Source organism: Stegostoma tigrinum, chromosome 25, assembly GCF_030684315.1.
Source record: "Stegostoma tigrinum isolate sSteTig4 chromosome 25, sSteTig4.hap1, whole genome shotgun sequence".
Lineage (NCBI taxonomy): Eukaryota > Metazoa > Chordata > Chondrichthyes > Orectolobiformes > Stegostomatidae > Stegostoma > Stegostoma tigrinum.
Genome location: NC_081378.1, coordinates 4,090,967 through 4,108,631, shown reverse-complemented (window position 1 = coordinate 4,108,631; position 17,665 = coordinate 4,090,967). Strand labels below are relative to the sequence as shown.

General features: G+C 53.5%; 1 protein-coding gene across 8 annotated transcripts in view; it reads right to left on the bottom strand.

Moving 5' to 3' along the window:
- Positions 1 to 17,665, bottom strand: part of frmd4a (FERM domain containing 4A) — a 702,228-nt gene that overhangs the window by 327,081 nt on the left and 357,482 nt on the right. Inside the window, exon 1 of one of the 8 annotated variants that reach the window (XM_048553972.2) lies at positions 904 to 1,334. The exons of 6 other annotated variants lie outside the window; for them this stretch is intronic. In XM_048553972.2, coding sequence (XP_048409929.1) covers positions 904 to 1,062 — 159 coding nt within the window. In that variant the 5' untranslated portion in view covers positions 1,063 to 1,334. Of the gene's footprint in view, positions 1 to 903; positions 1,335 to 17,665 lie in introns of those variants that run through there. One more of the 8 variants, XM_048553971.2, reaches the window with a different exon arrangement.

The following is a 17,665-nucleotide window of genomic DNA, read 5'->3' as shown; positions in this document are numbered from 1 at the left end:
AACCTCCTTCCAATAGATTCTTGAGGGGTTGTCTCCAGCCAATTAACACGTGTTAAACCCTGCGTTATGTGACCGAGGGCCTGAAGTCAGAAAATTGGTGTCTCAAAGACTTGAGAAGATGCTGCTCTGACTGATGCCCCATTCCCTTCATTGAGTGAGGACACAGTGCAGAAACCGGCTCATGGCTACATGGTGCAAGCTTCCTATCATTTACTCATCTGAAGCCGAGACAAACATTCTTTCACAAGGGTACAGGAATGAATATATATTTGTCAGCGGAGGGGTTCAATGCATGTTTTTAAATCGCTAATGGCGAGTGGAGAGGAGCAGAAGTGTTTGTCCCAATCCATGGCTTCCTCACCATCAGTAATAGCACCTTCCCATGGACCACAGCTCCCCCTCCCCAGCCTTCATCTCAGGTTCAGAGAAGGGTCACCTGCAAAGTGTGAGAGATTCCAGGATCAGCATTCAGCTGTTCCGTTACCAACTCCCTCGGCTTTAGGTTCAACAAAAAAAAATTGAATTTCAGATTGTCGATTTACTGAAATAGCTTTGACTTTCCACATGTATTTTATCACTATTGGCCATCAGACTTTAAATTGGAGGAGGTGGATTCTGTTAAGAATTTATTTACTTGCTAAAGTCTTTTACATACAGTGCAAACTAACTTCAAGGCAATAAAGTAAAACAAACTAAAGCAGACTGTACCTTCAATAATATAGCCCCCTGCCTCAAATGAACTTTAAGCAAAATATGCTATTTTTAATTCTTAAAATTCAGTCTATATCCCTTTCGATAAATAAGTACTAGGGTAGGCTTTGCAGAAGCTGTGCTGTGTTTAACACAGTATTGACCTAAGCATAGCCAGTCAGTACAGTTCTGGTACTAAGTGAAATTCCCCACCTGGTAAACATTCCGGGAGACACACCATGGTCTCAGGAGCAGCTGAACTGCACGGAGATTACCAAACCGCCAATTCCTCAGAGCTCGGGCTGTAAAGTTCCAGACCAGACTATCCCAGTTATACAGCAAATCTTCAAAGCTGAACAAAACTGTAGCCATTGAATCACAATTGAAACCCCGTCGAGTTCAAAATGATTCTCTTGAGTTTTGCTCCCCTGTCAGTACTGCAAATTGAAAACGACACTCAAAAGTTTTGCTTTTACTTGGTTTTGCAGTTTCTGGAGCCAAAGGAAGAGGGATGAAGCCAACATCAACTTTTCTTCTTTCCCATAAGAAGTGCTCCTCAGAGAGCTCAGGAGTGTGCTGTCCAGAAAGTACAAACACAGTGCAACTTCAGGTCCAGCAATACATCTTCAAGTTACACAGATGAGAAAAAGCCTTCATTCAAGTCTGTCATAACAAACAAAAGGCTACTCCCAATGTTCACTTCTTTTCTGAATAGGAAAGAAGCACTAATGAGTTCAGTTGGGTTGTGTGACTGCCAGAACTGTGTCTCGGGAAAAATTAACTCTCAACGTTGTTTTTCTGCCAACATTCCCTTGACATTCCATTTTACTATTTAGGGTCAATGGCACCAAGTACCTTGTATACACAGAGCCCCAGTAAAACAGAGCCAACAGATTGTTCTCAATCTGCATTCGAGATTAATCTCATTTACAAAATAACCTGAAAATGGCATATCGCTTTCACTGTAAAGACGTTACAGCCTGGTTGCTGAAATTAATTCTTTCTTAATTGCATTCAATCATCATCTGCTTCCTGTTCCTGTCGGCCAATCAACTTTGACATTTCCTAAAATATTGGCCGTGAAATGTTACATGAAATTCCACTTCTGAAGATGGCCACTGGCTTCAAACACTAAGATAACCAGAAGTTGAAACTGAAATATTCTGTTTCATGTTCACTTGATAGAGAGCAGATCTAGACTAGGGAGGAAAAATAATTGACATTCTTATGTGAAAATGAAGTTGACATGTGCACGAGAAAGTCACTATTATCTGGTGATCAACTGTCAATATGTTTTGCCCTGGAGAATATATAGTGTGCAATTTTACAAGAGTATGTGCACTGCTTATTAAAGATTTTTATCATTACGTTATAAACCAATTACGATTTCCAATTAAATCTCTAATCTTCTTTCAAGTAATTATTTCTGAGGCAAAGATTTCAAAGAAGTAAATATTAATCTTACCGCCAGTTATTAATAAAATAGATTTGCATTTGTACAACACTGTTAGCGGATACATGTTCTAAAGCATTTCATAACCAGTGAACTGTTGCCATTTGCACATAGCAAGCTCCCACCAACAAAATGGCCAACAAATCTACTTCTGTTAGGAAAACCAAAAATCTGCAGATACTGTAAATCAGAAACAAAAGCAGAAGTTGCTGGAAAAGCTCAACAAGTCTGGCAGCATCTGAGGAGAGAGATCAAAGTTAACGTTTCGGGTCAAGTGGCCTAACTAATCTTAAAAAACAAACCTGCCCTTATTCGAACCGCATCCCTCTGTTCTCTCTCTGTTCATGTAACCATCCAGAAGCCTCTTAAATGTCGCTAATGTGCCTGTTTCCACCACCTTTTCTGGCAGTGCTTTCCAGGTTCCTACACTCTCTGTGTGACAACTTCCCTCGCACATCTCCCTTAAACATTCCCCTCTCACCTTGAACCTGTGCCCCACTGCAAATGAAACTTCAGCCCAGGGAAGAAGCCTCTGATTATCCACCCTATCTACGCCTCGCATAATTTTGTAGGCCTCTATCAGGTCACCTCTCAGCTGCCATCTTTCCAGTAAAAACAATACGAATTTTTTTGATCTTCCTCATGGCCAATGCCCTTGAGACTGAGCAACATCCTGGTGAACTTTCTCTGCGCTCTCTCCACGTCCTTCTGGTAGTGTGGTGACCAAAGCTGCACACAACGCTCCAAATGCAGCCTAACAAAGGGTTTTATAATCGCTGCAACATGGTTTGCCAACTCTTGTACTCCATGCCCTGGCTGATGAAGGCAAGCATGCCACATGCCTTCTTCATCACCTTGGCGACCTGTGCTGCCAACTGGATTCCTTGCACCTTGTTCAAAGGGGATGGCTGCTAGTTTTATTCTTCTCCACAAGAAGAAACAATCTCTATCTTATTATTGCCTTTCATCATTTTACAGAGTTCCGTTAGCTCACTTTACAGCTTTCTTTTTTCTAGAAAGACAAGATCCAGCCTGCCCACCCTTCCCTGATTCATGTACCCGTACAATGTTGATTGTTGTATGCATTAAAGAATCAACCAATGCCAGGGAAGCTTTAGGTTAACATTCTGCACCAATTCTCCTTTCTACAAAGAGTCTACGAGCTTGTATGGTTAACAGGATAAACCTCTCTGGTGAATCTTAAAAAGAAGAGGCTTATCAGGAAAGATTAAACAAGTTTGACCCTTATTTATTAGAGTTTAGAAGAATGAAGGGTGATTTTATTGAAACATACAAGGCTATGGGCCAAGTGCTGTAAAATAGGAGTGGAATGGTTACGTGCTTGTTTATGACTGGGGCAGACTTGATGGGCTGAAGGGCCATTTTCCTGTGCTGTAGACCTCTATGACCTCTATGAGGGGTCGTGATAAGTAGATGTTCAGAAGAAGCTTCTACAACAAGGGGAATATCAAACTAGGAAGGAAGGGAATTTTGTAAAGGAATGTCTTCTCTCAGAAGGGGTAGTGAATGCCTGGAATTCTCCACTTCTGAGCTGTGGAGGCTAGATCGCCAGAAGTGTGTGAAAGGGTTGGAGATGGGTGTTTGAAATATTGGGGAGATAAAGGCCTTGAGGAGTTAGCACAAAGGAAGAGTTGAGGCCTGGGGTTTAATTTATTTGTAGAGTTTTTGTAAGTTTATAGAATGGCAGGGAAGGGCTGAATGGCCTGCTTCTGTTCTTATTTCTTATCTTTGACAAATTTGGAACTGCCCTCAGTGTAAGACAACCAGTGTTGAGTCAATTGTTAAATTTTATTAATCAGAGACTGATTGGATTTTAGCCAGAAGCATTAAGGTAGGTTTGGCAAAGATGGATGCATGGATTTAACTCAGAGATCAGGGTAATCTCACTAAATAGTGACAGAGACAAACTCGAAAGACTGAACACCTCCTTCTCTTCCTGTGAACTGCATCTACATGTCACTGGATAAATGCTTCACAAACCCATATTGATTCATTCTCCATTACAGATCACTCCTGACCAAACAGCAGCTTAAGAGTGTCTTACAACAGATTATTACCAGTACAACCTTTGTTCAAATCTCCGACCCAAACCATTGTTACATTAAGTGAAAGCATGAATCTTCCAAATTGTAATTCCAACTTTGAGAGAATTCCTGGCCATCCCCTTGTATATGCTGCGGTCATTTTGACACATGGGAAACTTTAGAACAAACTGACCTCAAACATTAACTGCTCAGGCTAAACATTCTGAGCGCTCTACCAGTGTCTGTGCTTCTCCTAAAAAAAACTTCTATTAACTCTAAAGCCAAAAGGTCCTGTGACATAAACAAACAATCCAACCTTCTGCCCGGAAAATCTCTGAAATTGATTAGATTGTGCTATTCTGGGTTTTCTCCCAAACACTCAGCAATGTCAGGCTGGGAGCTATTTCCAGACACTTTTCCCAGTTACATATGTCAGCCCATGAATATTTTCCATTTATTTGCAAGGAAATAAGAGTCAAGGGTTAGCTGCTATTGGCAATCAGAATTATTTTTAGACAGAATAAAATTGCAGCAAAAAAGAAGTGACCAATACAGAGACAATTAGAGACGCGACTGAATTTTCGAGTGAATACCTGAGTGAGCATATGCGATTCTTTTTCATGTCTGAATGCGCTGATAAAGTATTTGTTATTAAAAACTATTTCATTCCATTATGCCAGAACTTCTGTTCATTATTTCTCTTCATCACTGGGCTCAGTGGTTAGCACTGCAGCCTCAAAGCACCAAGGACCTGGGTTCAACTCCACCCTCGGGCGACTGTCTGTGTGGAGTTTGCACATTCTCTCTGTATCTGTGTGGGTTTCCTCTGGGTGCTCTGGTTTCCTCCCACATTCCAAAGATGTGCAGGCTCGGTGGATTGGCCATGCTAATGCCCTGTAGTGTCTGGGAATGTACAGGCTAGGTGGGTTGGTCATGGAATGCAGAGTTATGGGGTTAGAGCTGGGTCTGGATGGTTTGCTGGGTCAGTACAGATTTGAATAGCCTCTTTCTACACTGCAGGGATTCTATTACTGCTCTCATCTGTATTTTTTGACAGAAGCCTACACAATACTTCTGGCCTTCATTGTTGGACATGGAGAGCCGTTTGTAGAGATCCAGTGGGTGGTCATTGTCTTCCTTTCAAACCTGTTAAAGTCCATTCCAGGATGTGCGGACACCCTAATTGGGTGGCCGGGGAGGGTAGAGTGTGGTGCGAAGGTTTGGAGTGATAGGCAGTCTGGGGGTGATGTGTGGGCAAGTTTATGCAGCCCCTCAAAACCTTGATTTCACCTGAGCACCTTCCTGAGGAAGGCTCTGAAGGTGCTCAGGGCCTTCCTGAACGAACTTCCTCTGCCTCAAACGATCATAAGCCATGGTGGGGAGGGGGGTTGGTGTTTGGCGGGAGGGGGGGGGTGGTCTGACTTCTTCAGCGATGCTTTGAGCACATTCTGGTGCGTTTTCCAGGTCTTCCTGCAAGGGCTGTCCTGTTGCGTCCGGGTTCCGGAGCTGCTTGCAAAGTGTGGGGTCAGCCATTGATGTTCGCTGCCCATCGGAGCTGGTTTTCGGGAACAGTGCCTTGTTTTCCGGGCACAGCTGTTGGCGGAGGATGCTTTTTCCGAACTGCCTTCTAGCCACTGGGTTTGGAAGCTGGTGCGAAGGCGTTGCTGCTGGATTTCCCAAGAATGTTAAGGTGCCAGCTGCAGGCATGTCCTGGATGCTGTAGAGCAACCAGTCAGACCTATTTGTAACATGTATAGCATTCTATTAAAGTGAGCAAGGAAGTGATGCTGAACTTGTACAACAGTAATCCAATCTCAGCTGGAGTACTGTGTACAGTCCTGAACAACAGTTCTTTTTTCCTTCATTCACAGGATGAAGGTGCCACTGGCTAGGCTAGTGTTTATTACTCATCCTTAACTACCCAGAGAGAGGCAGATGAGAGTCTATTTCATCTGAAGTATGTGAATGTAGTAGGGAGACTGCACGATGGCTTAGTGTCATTATTGCTGGACTGTTAATTCAGAGACCCAGGTAATGTTCTGGGTACCCGGGTTGGAATCCTGCCACGACAGATGGTGGAATTTGAATTCAATAAATATCTGGAATTAAGAATCTAATGATGACCATGAATCTAGTGTCGATTGTTGGAAAAGCCCACCTGGTTCACAAATGTCCTTTAGGGAAGGAAACAGCCATCCTTACCTGGTTTGGCCTACATGTGACTCCAGACCCACAGCAATGTGGTTGGCTCTTAAATGCCCTCTGGGCAAATAGGGATGGGCAATAAATATTGGCTGAGCCAGTGACGTCCTCATTCTGTGAATGGATTTTAAAAAGGGGTGATTTGGTTGAATTTACAAACTAATAAACGGTCTGCCCTGGTCTGGCATGGAAGGGGGCACACCCATCCCCAATGTAAAAAGATGGAGAATGAGAAAGCACAGATTTAAAGCAATTTAAAGAAGCAAATGTGTTGAGAGAAAAAAACATTTTTAAAAAATGCACTGCTGTATCCATTGGAGTTTAGAAAAATGAGAGGCGCTCGTGATGAAATGAGATCCAGAGGGGACTAGAGAGAGTGAACGTGAACGGTGAAAGCATCCTCCCCTTTTTTGTTGGGAGAGACGAGAATTAGGGGAACAGTTTAAAAATCAGGAGTCTCCAATTTAAAGAGATGAGAATTGCTTTTTTGCCTCAGCAAGGAATCTCAGTGAAGCTCTCTTTCCCAGACAGCAGGAGAAGCTTGGCTGTGACATATTTATAAACCTGAACTGAATTCCAGGTTTGCAATGGAGTTAAAGAGAAAAGGGATAGATGGAACAGTAGAATCCACAATCCAATCAGCCAGAATCATATTAATGATGCAGTGGGTTCAAGGGGCTGAATAGCCTACTCCTGCTTCTATATATGTGTATACAGTGTAGACAGACTGGACTTGGAATCTTGTTGCCTATGGTTTAGTGTTGGGTGAACTGTTCTGTCTGCTCAAGGAGTCACTGGTAAACCTGGTGTTGTTGCAAACTATGACAGTCTGTGGAAAGCAGACATAAAGGCAAGGTGTGAGAACACAACTCATACGACAGCGCTATGCCACACACTCTCGATAACTGCACAGGCTAACCACAGACTGGACCAACAATGTGGTAAGTATGCAGTTCTACCATTCCAGAGAATTGAAAATTACCCCGTGCAGGGATGGGAGATCAGGTCTTTTGATTATTAATTAACGGCTGCATAACTAGCACATAAATGCTGTACTCTTGCACTTTCGGAGTGTCGGACTGTCACGGTGACAGCGCGGTGCCGTACTGTCGGAATGTCACACTGTCACGGTGACAGCGCGATGCCGTACTGTCGGAGTGTCACACTGTCACGGTGACAGCGCGATGCCGTACTGTCGGAGTGTCACACTGTCACGGTGACAGCGCGATGCCGTACTGTCGGAGTGTCACACTGTCACGGTGACAGCGCGATGCCGTACTGTCGGAGTGTCACACTGTCACGGTGACAGCGCGATGCCGTACTGTCGGAGTGTCGCACTGTCACGGTGACAGCGCGATGCCGTACTGTCGGAGTGTCACAGTGTCACGGTGACAGCGCGATGCCGTACTGTCGGAGTGTCACACTGTCACGGTGACAGCGCGATGCCGTACTGTCGGAGTGTCACACTGTCACGGTGACAGCGCGATGCCGTACTGTCGGAGTGTCACACTGTCACGGTGACAGCGCGGTGCCGTACTGTCGGAGTGTCACACTGTCACAGTGACAGCGCGATGCCGTACTGTCAGAGTGTCGCACTGTCACGGTGACAGCGCGATGCCGTACTGTCGGAGTGTCGCACTGTCACGGTGACAGCGCGATGCCGTACTGTCGGAGTGTCACACTGTCACGGTGACAGCGCGATGCCGTACTGTCGGAGTGTCACACTGTCACGGTGACAGCGCGATGCCGTACTGTCGGAGTGTCACACTGTCACGGTGACAGCGCGATGCCGTACTGTCGGAGTGTCACACTGTCACGGTGACAGCGCGATGCCGTACTGTCGGAGTGTCGCACTGTCACGGTGACAGCGCGATGCCGTACTGTCGGAGTGTCACACTGTCACGGTGACAGCGCGATGCCGTACTGTCGGAGTGTCGCACTGTCACGGTGACAGCGCGATGCCGTACTGTCGGAGTGTCAAAGTGTCACGGTGACAGCGCGATGCCGTACTGTCGGAGTGTCACACTGTCACGGTGACAGCGCGATGCCGTACTGTCGGAGTGTCACACTGTCACGGTGACAGCGCGATGCCGTACTGTCGGAGTGTCACACTGTCACGGTGACAGCGCGGTGCCGTACTGTCGGAGTGTCACACTGTCACGGTGACAGCGCGATGCCGTACTGTCGGAGTGTCACACTGTCACGGTGACAGCGCGGTGCCGTACTGTCGGAGTGTCACACTGTCACGGTGACAGCGCGGTGCCGTACTGTCGGAGTGTCACACTGTCACGGTGACAGCGCGATGCCGTACTGTCAGAGTGTCGCACTGTCACGGTGACAGCGCGATGCCGTACTGTCGGAGTGTCGCACTGTCACGGTGACAGCGCGGTGCCGTACTGTCGGAGTGTCGGACTGTCACGGTGACAGCGCGATGCTGTACTGTCGGAGTGTCACACTGTCACGGTGACAGCGCGATGCCGTACTGTCGGAGTGTCACACTGTCACGGTGACATCGCGGTGCCGTACTGTCGGAGTGTCACACTGTCACGGTGACAGCACGATGCCGTACTGTCGGAGCGTCACACTGTCACGGTGACAGCGCGAGGCCGTCCTGTCGGAGTGTCACACTGTCACGGTGACAGCGCGATGCCGTACTGTCGGAGTGTCGCACTGTCACGGTGACAGCGCGATGCGGTACTGTCGGAGTGTCGCACTGTCACGGTGACAGCGCGATGCCGTACTGTCGGAGTGTCACACTGTCACGGTGACAGCGCGATGCCGTACTGTCGGAGTGTCACACTGTCACAGTGACAGCGCGATGCCGTACTGTCGGAGTGTCACACTGTCACGGTGACAGCGCGATGCCGTACTGTCGGAGTGTCACACTGTCACGGTGACAGCGCGATGCCGTACTGTCGGAGTGTCACACTGTCACGGTGACAGCGCGGTGCCGTACTGTCGGAGCGTCACACTGTCACGGTGAGAGCGCGGTGCCGTACTGTCGGAGCGTCACACTGTCACGGTGACAGCGCTGTGCCGTACTGTCGGAGCGTCGCACTGTCACGGTGACAGCGCGATGCCGTACTGTCGGAGTGTCACACTGTCACAGTGACAGCGCGATGCCGTACTGTCGGAGTGTCACACTGTCACGGTGACAGCGCGATGCCGTACTGTCGGAGTCTCACACTGTCACAGTGACAGCGCGATGCCGTACTGTCGGAGTGTCACACTGTCACGGTGACATCGCATTGCCGTACTGTCGGAGTGTCACACTGTCACGGTGACAGCGCGATGCCGTACTGTCGGAATGTCGCACTGTCACGGTGACAGCGCGATGCCGTACTGTCGGAGTGTCACACTGTCACGGTGACAGCGCGATGCCGTACTGTCGGAGTGTCACACTGTCACGGTGACAATGTGATGCCGTGCTGTCGGAGTGTCACACTGTCACGGTGACAGCGCGATGCCGTACTGTCGGAGTGTCGCACTGTCACGGTGACAGCGCGATGCCGTACTGTCGGAGTGTCGCACTGTCACGGTGACAGCGCGATGCCGTACTGTCGGAGTGTCGCACTGTCACGGTGACAGCGCGATGCCGTACTGTCGGAGTGTCGCACTGTCACGGTGACAGCGCGATGCCGTACTGTCGGAGTGTCGCACTGTCACGGTGACAGCGCGACGCCGTACTGTCGGAGTGTAACACTGTCACGGTGACAGCGCGATGCCGTACTGTCGGAGTGTCACACTGTCACGGTGACAGCGCGATGCCGTACTGTCGGAGTGTCACACTGTCACGGTGACAGCGCGATGCCGTACTGTCGGAGTGTCACACTGTCACGGTGACAGCGCGATGCCGTACTGTCGGAATGTCACACTGTCACGGTGACAGCGCGATGCCGTACTGTCGGAGTGTCACACTGTCACGGTGACAGCGCGATGCCGTACTGTCGGAGTGTCACACTGTCACGGTGACAGCGCGATGCCGTACTGTCGGAGTGTCACACTGTCACGGTGACAGCGCGATGCCGTACTGTCGGAGTGTCACACTGTCACGGTGACAGCGCGGTGCCGTACTGTCGGAGTGTCACACTGTCACGGTGACAGCGCGGTGCCGTACTGTCGGAGTGTCACACTGTCACGGTGACAGCGCGGTGCCGTACTGTCGGAGTGTCACACTGTCACGGTGACATCACGGTGCCGTACTGTCGGAGTGTCGGACTGTCACGGTGACAGCGCGGTGCCGTACTGTCGGAGTGTCGCACTGTCACGGTGACATCACGGTGCCGTACTGTCGGAGTGTCGGACTGTCACGGTGACAGCGCGATGCCGTACTGTCGGAGTGTCACACTGTCACGGTGACAGCGCGGTGCCGTACTGTCGGAGTGTCGCACTGTCACGGTGACAGCGCGATGCCGTACTGTCGGAGTGTCACACTGTCACGGTGACAGCGCGATGCCGTACTGTCGGAGTGTCACACTGTCACGGTGACAGCGCGATGCCGTACTGTCGGAGTGTCGGACTGTCACGGTGACAGCGCCGTGCCGTACTGTCGGAGTGTCACACTGTCACGGTGACAGCGCGATGCCGTACTGTCGGAGTGTCACACTGTCACGGTGACAGCGCGATGCCGTACTGTCGGAGTGTCGCACTGTCACGGTGACAGCGCGATGCCGTACTGTCGGAGTGTCACACTGTCACGGTGACAGCGCGATGCCGTACTGTCGGAGTGACACACTGTCACGGTGACAGCGCGATGCCGTACTGTCGGAGTGTCGCACTGTCACGGTGACAGCGCGATGCCGTACTGTCGGAGTGTCGCACTGTCACGGTGACAGCGCGATGCCGTACTGTCGGAGTGTCGCACTGTCACGGTGACAGCGCGATGCCGTACTGTCGGAGTGTCACACTGTCACGGTGACAGCGCGATGCCGTACTGTCGGAGTGTCACACTGGCACGGTGACAGCGCGGTGCCGTACTGTCGGAGTGTCGCACTGTCACGGTGACAGCGCGATGCCGTACTGTCGGAGTGTCACACTGTCACGGTGACAGCGCGATGTCGTACTGTCGGAGTGTCACACTGTCACGGTGACAGCGCGGTGCCGTACTGTCGGAGTGTCACACTGTCACGGTGACAGCGCGGTGCCGTACTGTCGGAGTGTCACACTGTCACGGTGACAGCGCGGTGCCGTACTGTCGGAGTGTCACACTGTCACGGTGACAGCGCGGTGCCGTACTGTCGGAATGTCACACTGTCACGGTGACAGCGCGGTGCCGTACTGTCGGAGTGTCACACTGTCACGGTGACAGCGCGGTGCCGTACTGTCGGAGTGTCACACTGTCACGGTGACAGCGCGGTGCCGTACTGTCGGAGTGTCACACTGTCACGGTGACAGCGCGGTGCCGTACTGTCGGAGTGTCGGACTGTCACGGTGACAGCGCGATGCCGTACTGTCGGAGTGTCACACTGTCACGGTGACAGCGCGGTGCCGTACTGTCGGAGTGTCGGACTGTCACGGTGACAGCGCGATGCCGTACTGTCGGAGGGTCACACTGTCACGGTGACAGCGCGATGCCGTACTGTCGGAGTGTCACACTGTCACGGTGACAGCGCGATGCCGTACTGTCGGAGTGTCGCACTGTCACGGTGACAGCGCGATGCCGTACTGTCGGAGTGTCACACTGTCACGGTGACAGCGCGATGCCGTACTGTCGGAGTGTCACACTGTCACGGTGACAGCGCGGTGCCGTACTGTCGGAGTGTCACACTGTCACGGTGACATCGCGATGCCGTACTGTCGGAGTGTCACACTGTCACGGTGACAGCGCGATGCCGTACTGTCGGAGTGTCACACTGTCACGATGACAGCGCGATGCCGTACTGTCGGAGTGTCACACTGTCACGGTGACAGCGCGGTGCCGTACTGTCGGAGTGTCACACTGTCACGGTGACAGCGCGATGCCGTACTGTCTGAGTGTCGCACTGTCACGGTGACAGCGCGGTGCCGTACTGTCGGAGTGTCACACTGTCACGGTGACAGCGCGATGCCGTACTGTCGGAATGTCACACTGTCACGGTGACAGCGCGATGCCGTACTGTCGGAGTGTCACACTGTCACGGTGACAGCGCGATGCCGTACTGTCGGAGTGTCGCACTGTCACGGTGACAGCGCGATGCCGTACTGTCGGAGTGTCGGACTGTCACGGTGACAGCGCGATGCCGTACTGTCGGAGTGTCACACTGTCACGGTGACAGCGCGGTGCCGTACTGTCGGAGTGTCACACTGTCACGGTGACAGCGCGATGCCGTACTGTCGGAGTGTCACACTGTCACAGTGACAGCGCGGTGCCGTACTGTCGGAGTGTCACACTGTCACGGTGACAGCGCGATGCCGTACTGTCGGAATGTCACACTGTCACGGTGACAGCGCGATGCCGTACTGTCGGAGTGTCACACTGTCACGGTGACAGCGCGATGCCGTACTGTCGGAATGTCACACTGTCACGGTGACAGCGCTGTGCCGTACTGTCGGAGTGTCACACTGTCACAGTGACAGCGCGGTGCCGTACTGTCGGAGTGTCACACTGTCACGGTGACAGCGCGATGCCGTACTGTCGGAGTGTCACACTGTCACGGTGACAGCGCGGTGCCGTACTGTCGGAGTGTCACACTGTCACGGTGACAGCGCGGTGCCGTACTGTCGGAGTGTCACACTGTCACGGTGACAGCGCGATGCCGTACTGTCGGAATGTCACACTGTCACGGTGACAGCGCGGTGCCGTACTGTCGGAGTGTCACACTGTCACGGTGACAGCGCGATGCCGTACTGTCGGAGTGTCGCACTGTCACGGTGACAGCGCGATGCCGTACTGTCGGAATGTCACACTGTCATGGTGACAGCGCGATGCCGTACTGTCGGAGTGTCACACTGTCACAGTGACAGCGCGATGCCGTACTGTCGGAATGTCACACTGTCACGGTGACAGCGCGGTGCCGTACTGTCGGAATGTCGCACTGTCACGGTGACAATGTGATGCCGTGCTGTCGGAGTGTCGCACTGTCACGGTGACAGCGCGATGCCGTACTGTCGGAGTGTCACACTGTCACGGTGACAGCGCGATGCCGTACTGTCGGAATGTCACACTGTCACGGTGACAGCGCGATGCCGTACTGTCGGAGTGTCACACTGTCACGGTGACAGCGCGATGCCGTACTGTCGGAGTGTCGCACTGTCACGGTGACAGCGCGATGCCGTACTGTCGGAGTGTCGCACTGTCACGGTGACAGCGCGATGCCGTACTGTCGGAGTGTCGCACTGTCACGGTGACAGCGCGATGCCGTACTGTCGGAGTGTCGCACTGTCACGGTGACACCGCGGTGCCGTACTGTCGGAGTGTCGCACTGTCACGGTGACAGCGCGGTGCCGTACTGTCGGAGTGTCACACTGTCACGGTGACAGCGCGATGCCGTACTGTCGGAGTGTCGCACTGTCACGGTGACAGCGCGATGCCGTAATGTCGGAGTGTCGCACTGTCACGGTGACAGCGCGATGCCGTACTGTCGGAGTGTAACACTGTCACGGTGACAGCGCGATGCCGTACTGTCGGAGTGTCACACTGTCACGGTGACAGCGCGATGCCGTACTGTCGGAGTGTCACACTGTCACGGTGACAGCGCGATGCCGTACTGTCGGAGTGTCACACTGTCACGGTGACAGCGCGATGCCGTACTGTCGGAATGTCACACTGTCACGGTGACAGCGCGATGCCGTACTGTCGGAGTGTCACACTGTCACGGTGACAGCGCGATGCCGTACTGTCGGAGTGTCACACTGTCACGGTGACAGCGCGGTGCCGTACTGTCGGAGTGTCGCACTGTCACGGTGACAGCGCGGTGCCGTACTGTCGGAGTGTCGCACTGTCACGGTGACAGCGCGGTGCCGTACTGTCGGAGTGTCACACTGTCACGGTGACAGCGCGGTGCCGTACTGTCGGAGTGTCGGACTGTCACGGTGACAGCGCGATGCCGTACTGTCGGAGTGTCACACTGTCACGGTGACAGCGCGATGCCGTACTGTCGGAGTGTCACACTGTCACGGTGACAGCGCGATGCCGTACTGTCGGAGTGTCACACTGTCACGGTGACAGCGCGATGCCGTACTGTCGGAGTGTCACACTGTCACGGTGACAGCGCGATGCCGTACTGTCGGAGTGTCACACTGTCACGGTGACAGCGCGATGCCGTACTGTCGGAGTGTCACACTGTCACGGTGACAGCGCGATGCCGTACTGTCGGAGTGTCGCACTGTCACGGTGACAGCGCGATGCCGTACTGTCGGAGTGTCGCACTGTCACGGTGACAGCGCGGTGCCGTACTGTCGGAGTGTCACACTGTCACGGTGACAGCGCGATGCCGTACTGTCGGAGTGTCGGACTGTCACGGTGACAGCGCGATGCCGTACTGTCGGAGTGTCGGACTGTCACGGTGACAGCGCGATGCCGTACTGTCGGAGTGTCACACTGTCACGGTGACAGCGTGATGCCGTACTGTCGGAGTGTCGCACTGTCACGGTGACAGCGCGATGCCGTACTGTCGGAGTGTCGCACTGTCACGGTGACAGCGCGATGCCGTACTGTCGGAGTGTCGCACTGTCACGGTGACAGCGCGGTGCCGTACTGTCGGAGTGTCACACTGTCACGGTGACATCGCGATGCCGTACTGTCGGAGTGTCACACTGTCACGGTGACAGCGCGATGCCGTACTGTCGGAGTGTCACACTGTCACGGTGACAGCGCGGTGCCGTACTGTCGGAGTGTCACACTGTCACGGTGACAGCGCGATGCCGTACTGTCTGAGTGTCGCACTGTCACGGTGACAGCGCGGTGCCGTACTGTCGGAGTGTCACACTGTCACGGTGACAGCGCGATGCCGTACTGTCGGAATGTCACACTGTCACGGTGACAGCGCGATGCCGTACTGTCGGAGTGTCACACTGTCACGGTGACAGCGCGATGCCGTACTGTCGGAGTGTCGGACTGTCACGGTGACAGCGCGATGCCGTACTGTCGGAGTGTCGGACTGTCACGGTGACAGCGCGATGCCGTACTGTCGGAGTGTCACACTGTCACGGTGACAGCGCGGTGCCGTACTGTCGGAGTGTCACACTGTCACGGTGACAGCGCGATGCCGTACTGTCGGAGTGTCACACTGTCACAGTGACAGCGCGGTGCCGTACTGTCGGAGTGTCACACTGTCACGGTGACAGCGCGATGCCGTACTGTCAGAATGTCACACTGTCACGGTGACAGCGCGATGCCGTACTGTCGGAGTGTCACACTGTCACGGTGACAGCGCGATGCCGTACTGTCGGAATGTCACACTGTCACGGTGACAGCGCTGTGCCGTACTGTCGGAGTGTCACACTGTCACAGTGACAGCGCGGTGCCGTACTGTCGGAGTGTCACACTGTCACGGTGACAGCGCGATGCCGTACTGTCGGAGTGTCACACTGTCACGGTGACAGCGCGGTGCCGTACTGTCGGAGTGTCACACTGTCACGGTGACAGCGCGGTGCCATACTGTCCGAGTGTCACACTGTCACGGTGACAGCGCGATGCCGTACTGTCGGAATGTCACACTGTCACGGTGACAGCGCGGTGCCGTACTGTCGGAGTGTCACACTGTCACGGTGACAGCGCGATGCCGTACTGTCGGAGTGTCGCACTGTCACGGTGACAGCGCGATGCCGTACTGTCGGAATGTCACACTGTCACGGTGACAGCGCGATGCCGTACTGTCGGAGTGTCACACTGTCACGGTGACAGCGCGGTGCCGTACTGTCGGAGTGTCGCACTGTCACGGTGACAGCGCGATGCCGTACTGTCGGAGTGTCACACTGTCACGGTGACAGCGCGATGCCGTACTGTCGGAGTGTCACACTGTCACAGTGACAGCGCGATGCCGTACTGTCGGAGTGTCGCACTGTCACGGTGACAGCGCGGTGCCGTACTGTCGGAGTGTCACACTGTCAAGGTGACAGCGCGATGCCGTACTGTCGGAGTGTCGCACTGTCACGGTGACAGCGCGATGCCGTACTGTCGGAGTGTCACACTGTCACGGTGACAGCGCGATGCCGTACTGTCGGAGTGTCACACTGTCACGGTGACAGCGCGATGCCGTACTGTCGGAGTGTCACACTGTCACGGTGACAGCGCGATGCCGTACTGTCGGAGTGTCACACTGTCACGGTGACAGCGCGATGCCGTACTGTCGGAATGTCGCACTGTCACGGTGACAACGTGATGCCGTGCTGTCGGAGTGTCACACTGTCACGGTGACAGCGCGATGCCGTACTGTCGGAGTGTCGCACTGTCACGGTGACAGCGCGGTGCCGTACTGTCGGAGTGTCGCACTGTCACGGTGACAGCGCGATGCCGTACTGTCGGAGTGTCACACTGTCACGGTGACAGCGCGATGCCGTACTGTCGGAGTGTCGCACTGTCACGGTGACAGCGCGGTGCCGTACTGTCGGAGTGTCACACTGTCACGGTGACATCGCGATGCCGTACTGTCGGAGTGTCACACTGTCACGGTGACAGCGCGATGCCGTACTGTCGGAGTGTCACACTGTCACGGTGACAGCGCGATGCCGTACTGTCGGAGTGTCACACTGTCACGGTGACAGCGCGGTGCCGTACTGTCGGAGTGTCACACTGTCACGGTGACAGCGCGATGCCGTACTGTCTGAGTGTCGCACTGTCACGGTGACAGCGCGGTGCCGTACTGTCGGAGTGTCACACTGTCACGGTGACAGCGCGATGCCGTACTGTCGGAATGTCACACTGTCACGGTGACAGCGCGATGCCGTACTGTCGGAGTGTCACACTGTCACGGTGACAGCGAGATGCCGTACTGTCGGAGTGTCACACTGTCACGGTGACAGCGCGATGCCGTACTGTCGGAGTGTCACACTGTCACGGTGACAGCGCGATGCCGTACTGTCGGAGTGTCACACTGTCACGGTGACAGCGCGGTGCCGTACTGTCGGAGTGTCACACTGTCACGGTGACAGCGCGATGCCGTACTGTCGGAGTGTCACACTGTCACGGTGACAGCGCGGTGCGGTACTGTCGGAGTGTCACACTGTCACGGTGACAGCGCGATGCCGTACTGTCGGAGTGTCGCACTGTCACGGTGACAGCGCGATGCCGTACTGTCGGAGTGTCACACTGTCACGGTGACAGCGCGGTGCCGTACTGTCGGAGTGTCACACTGTC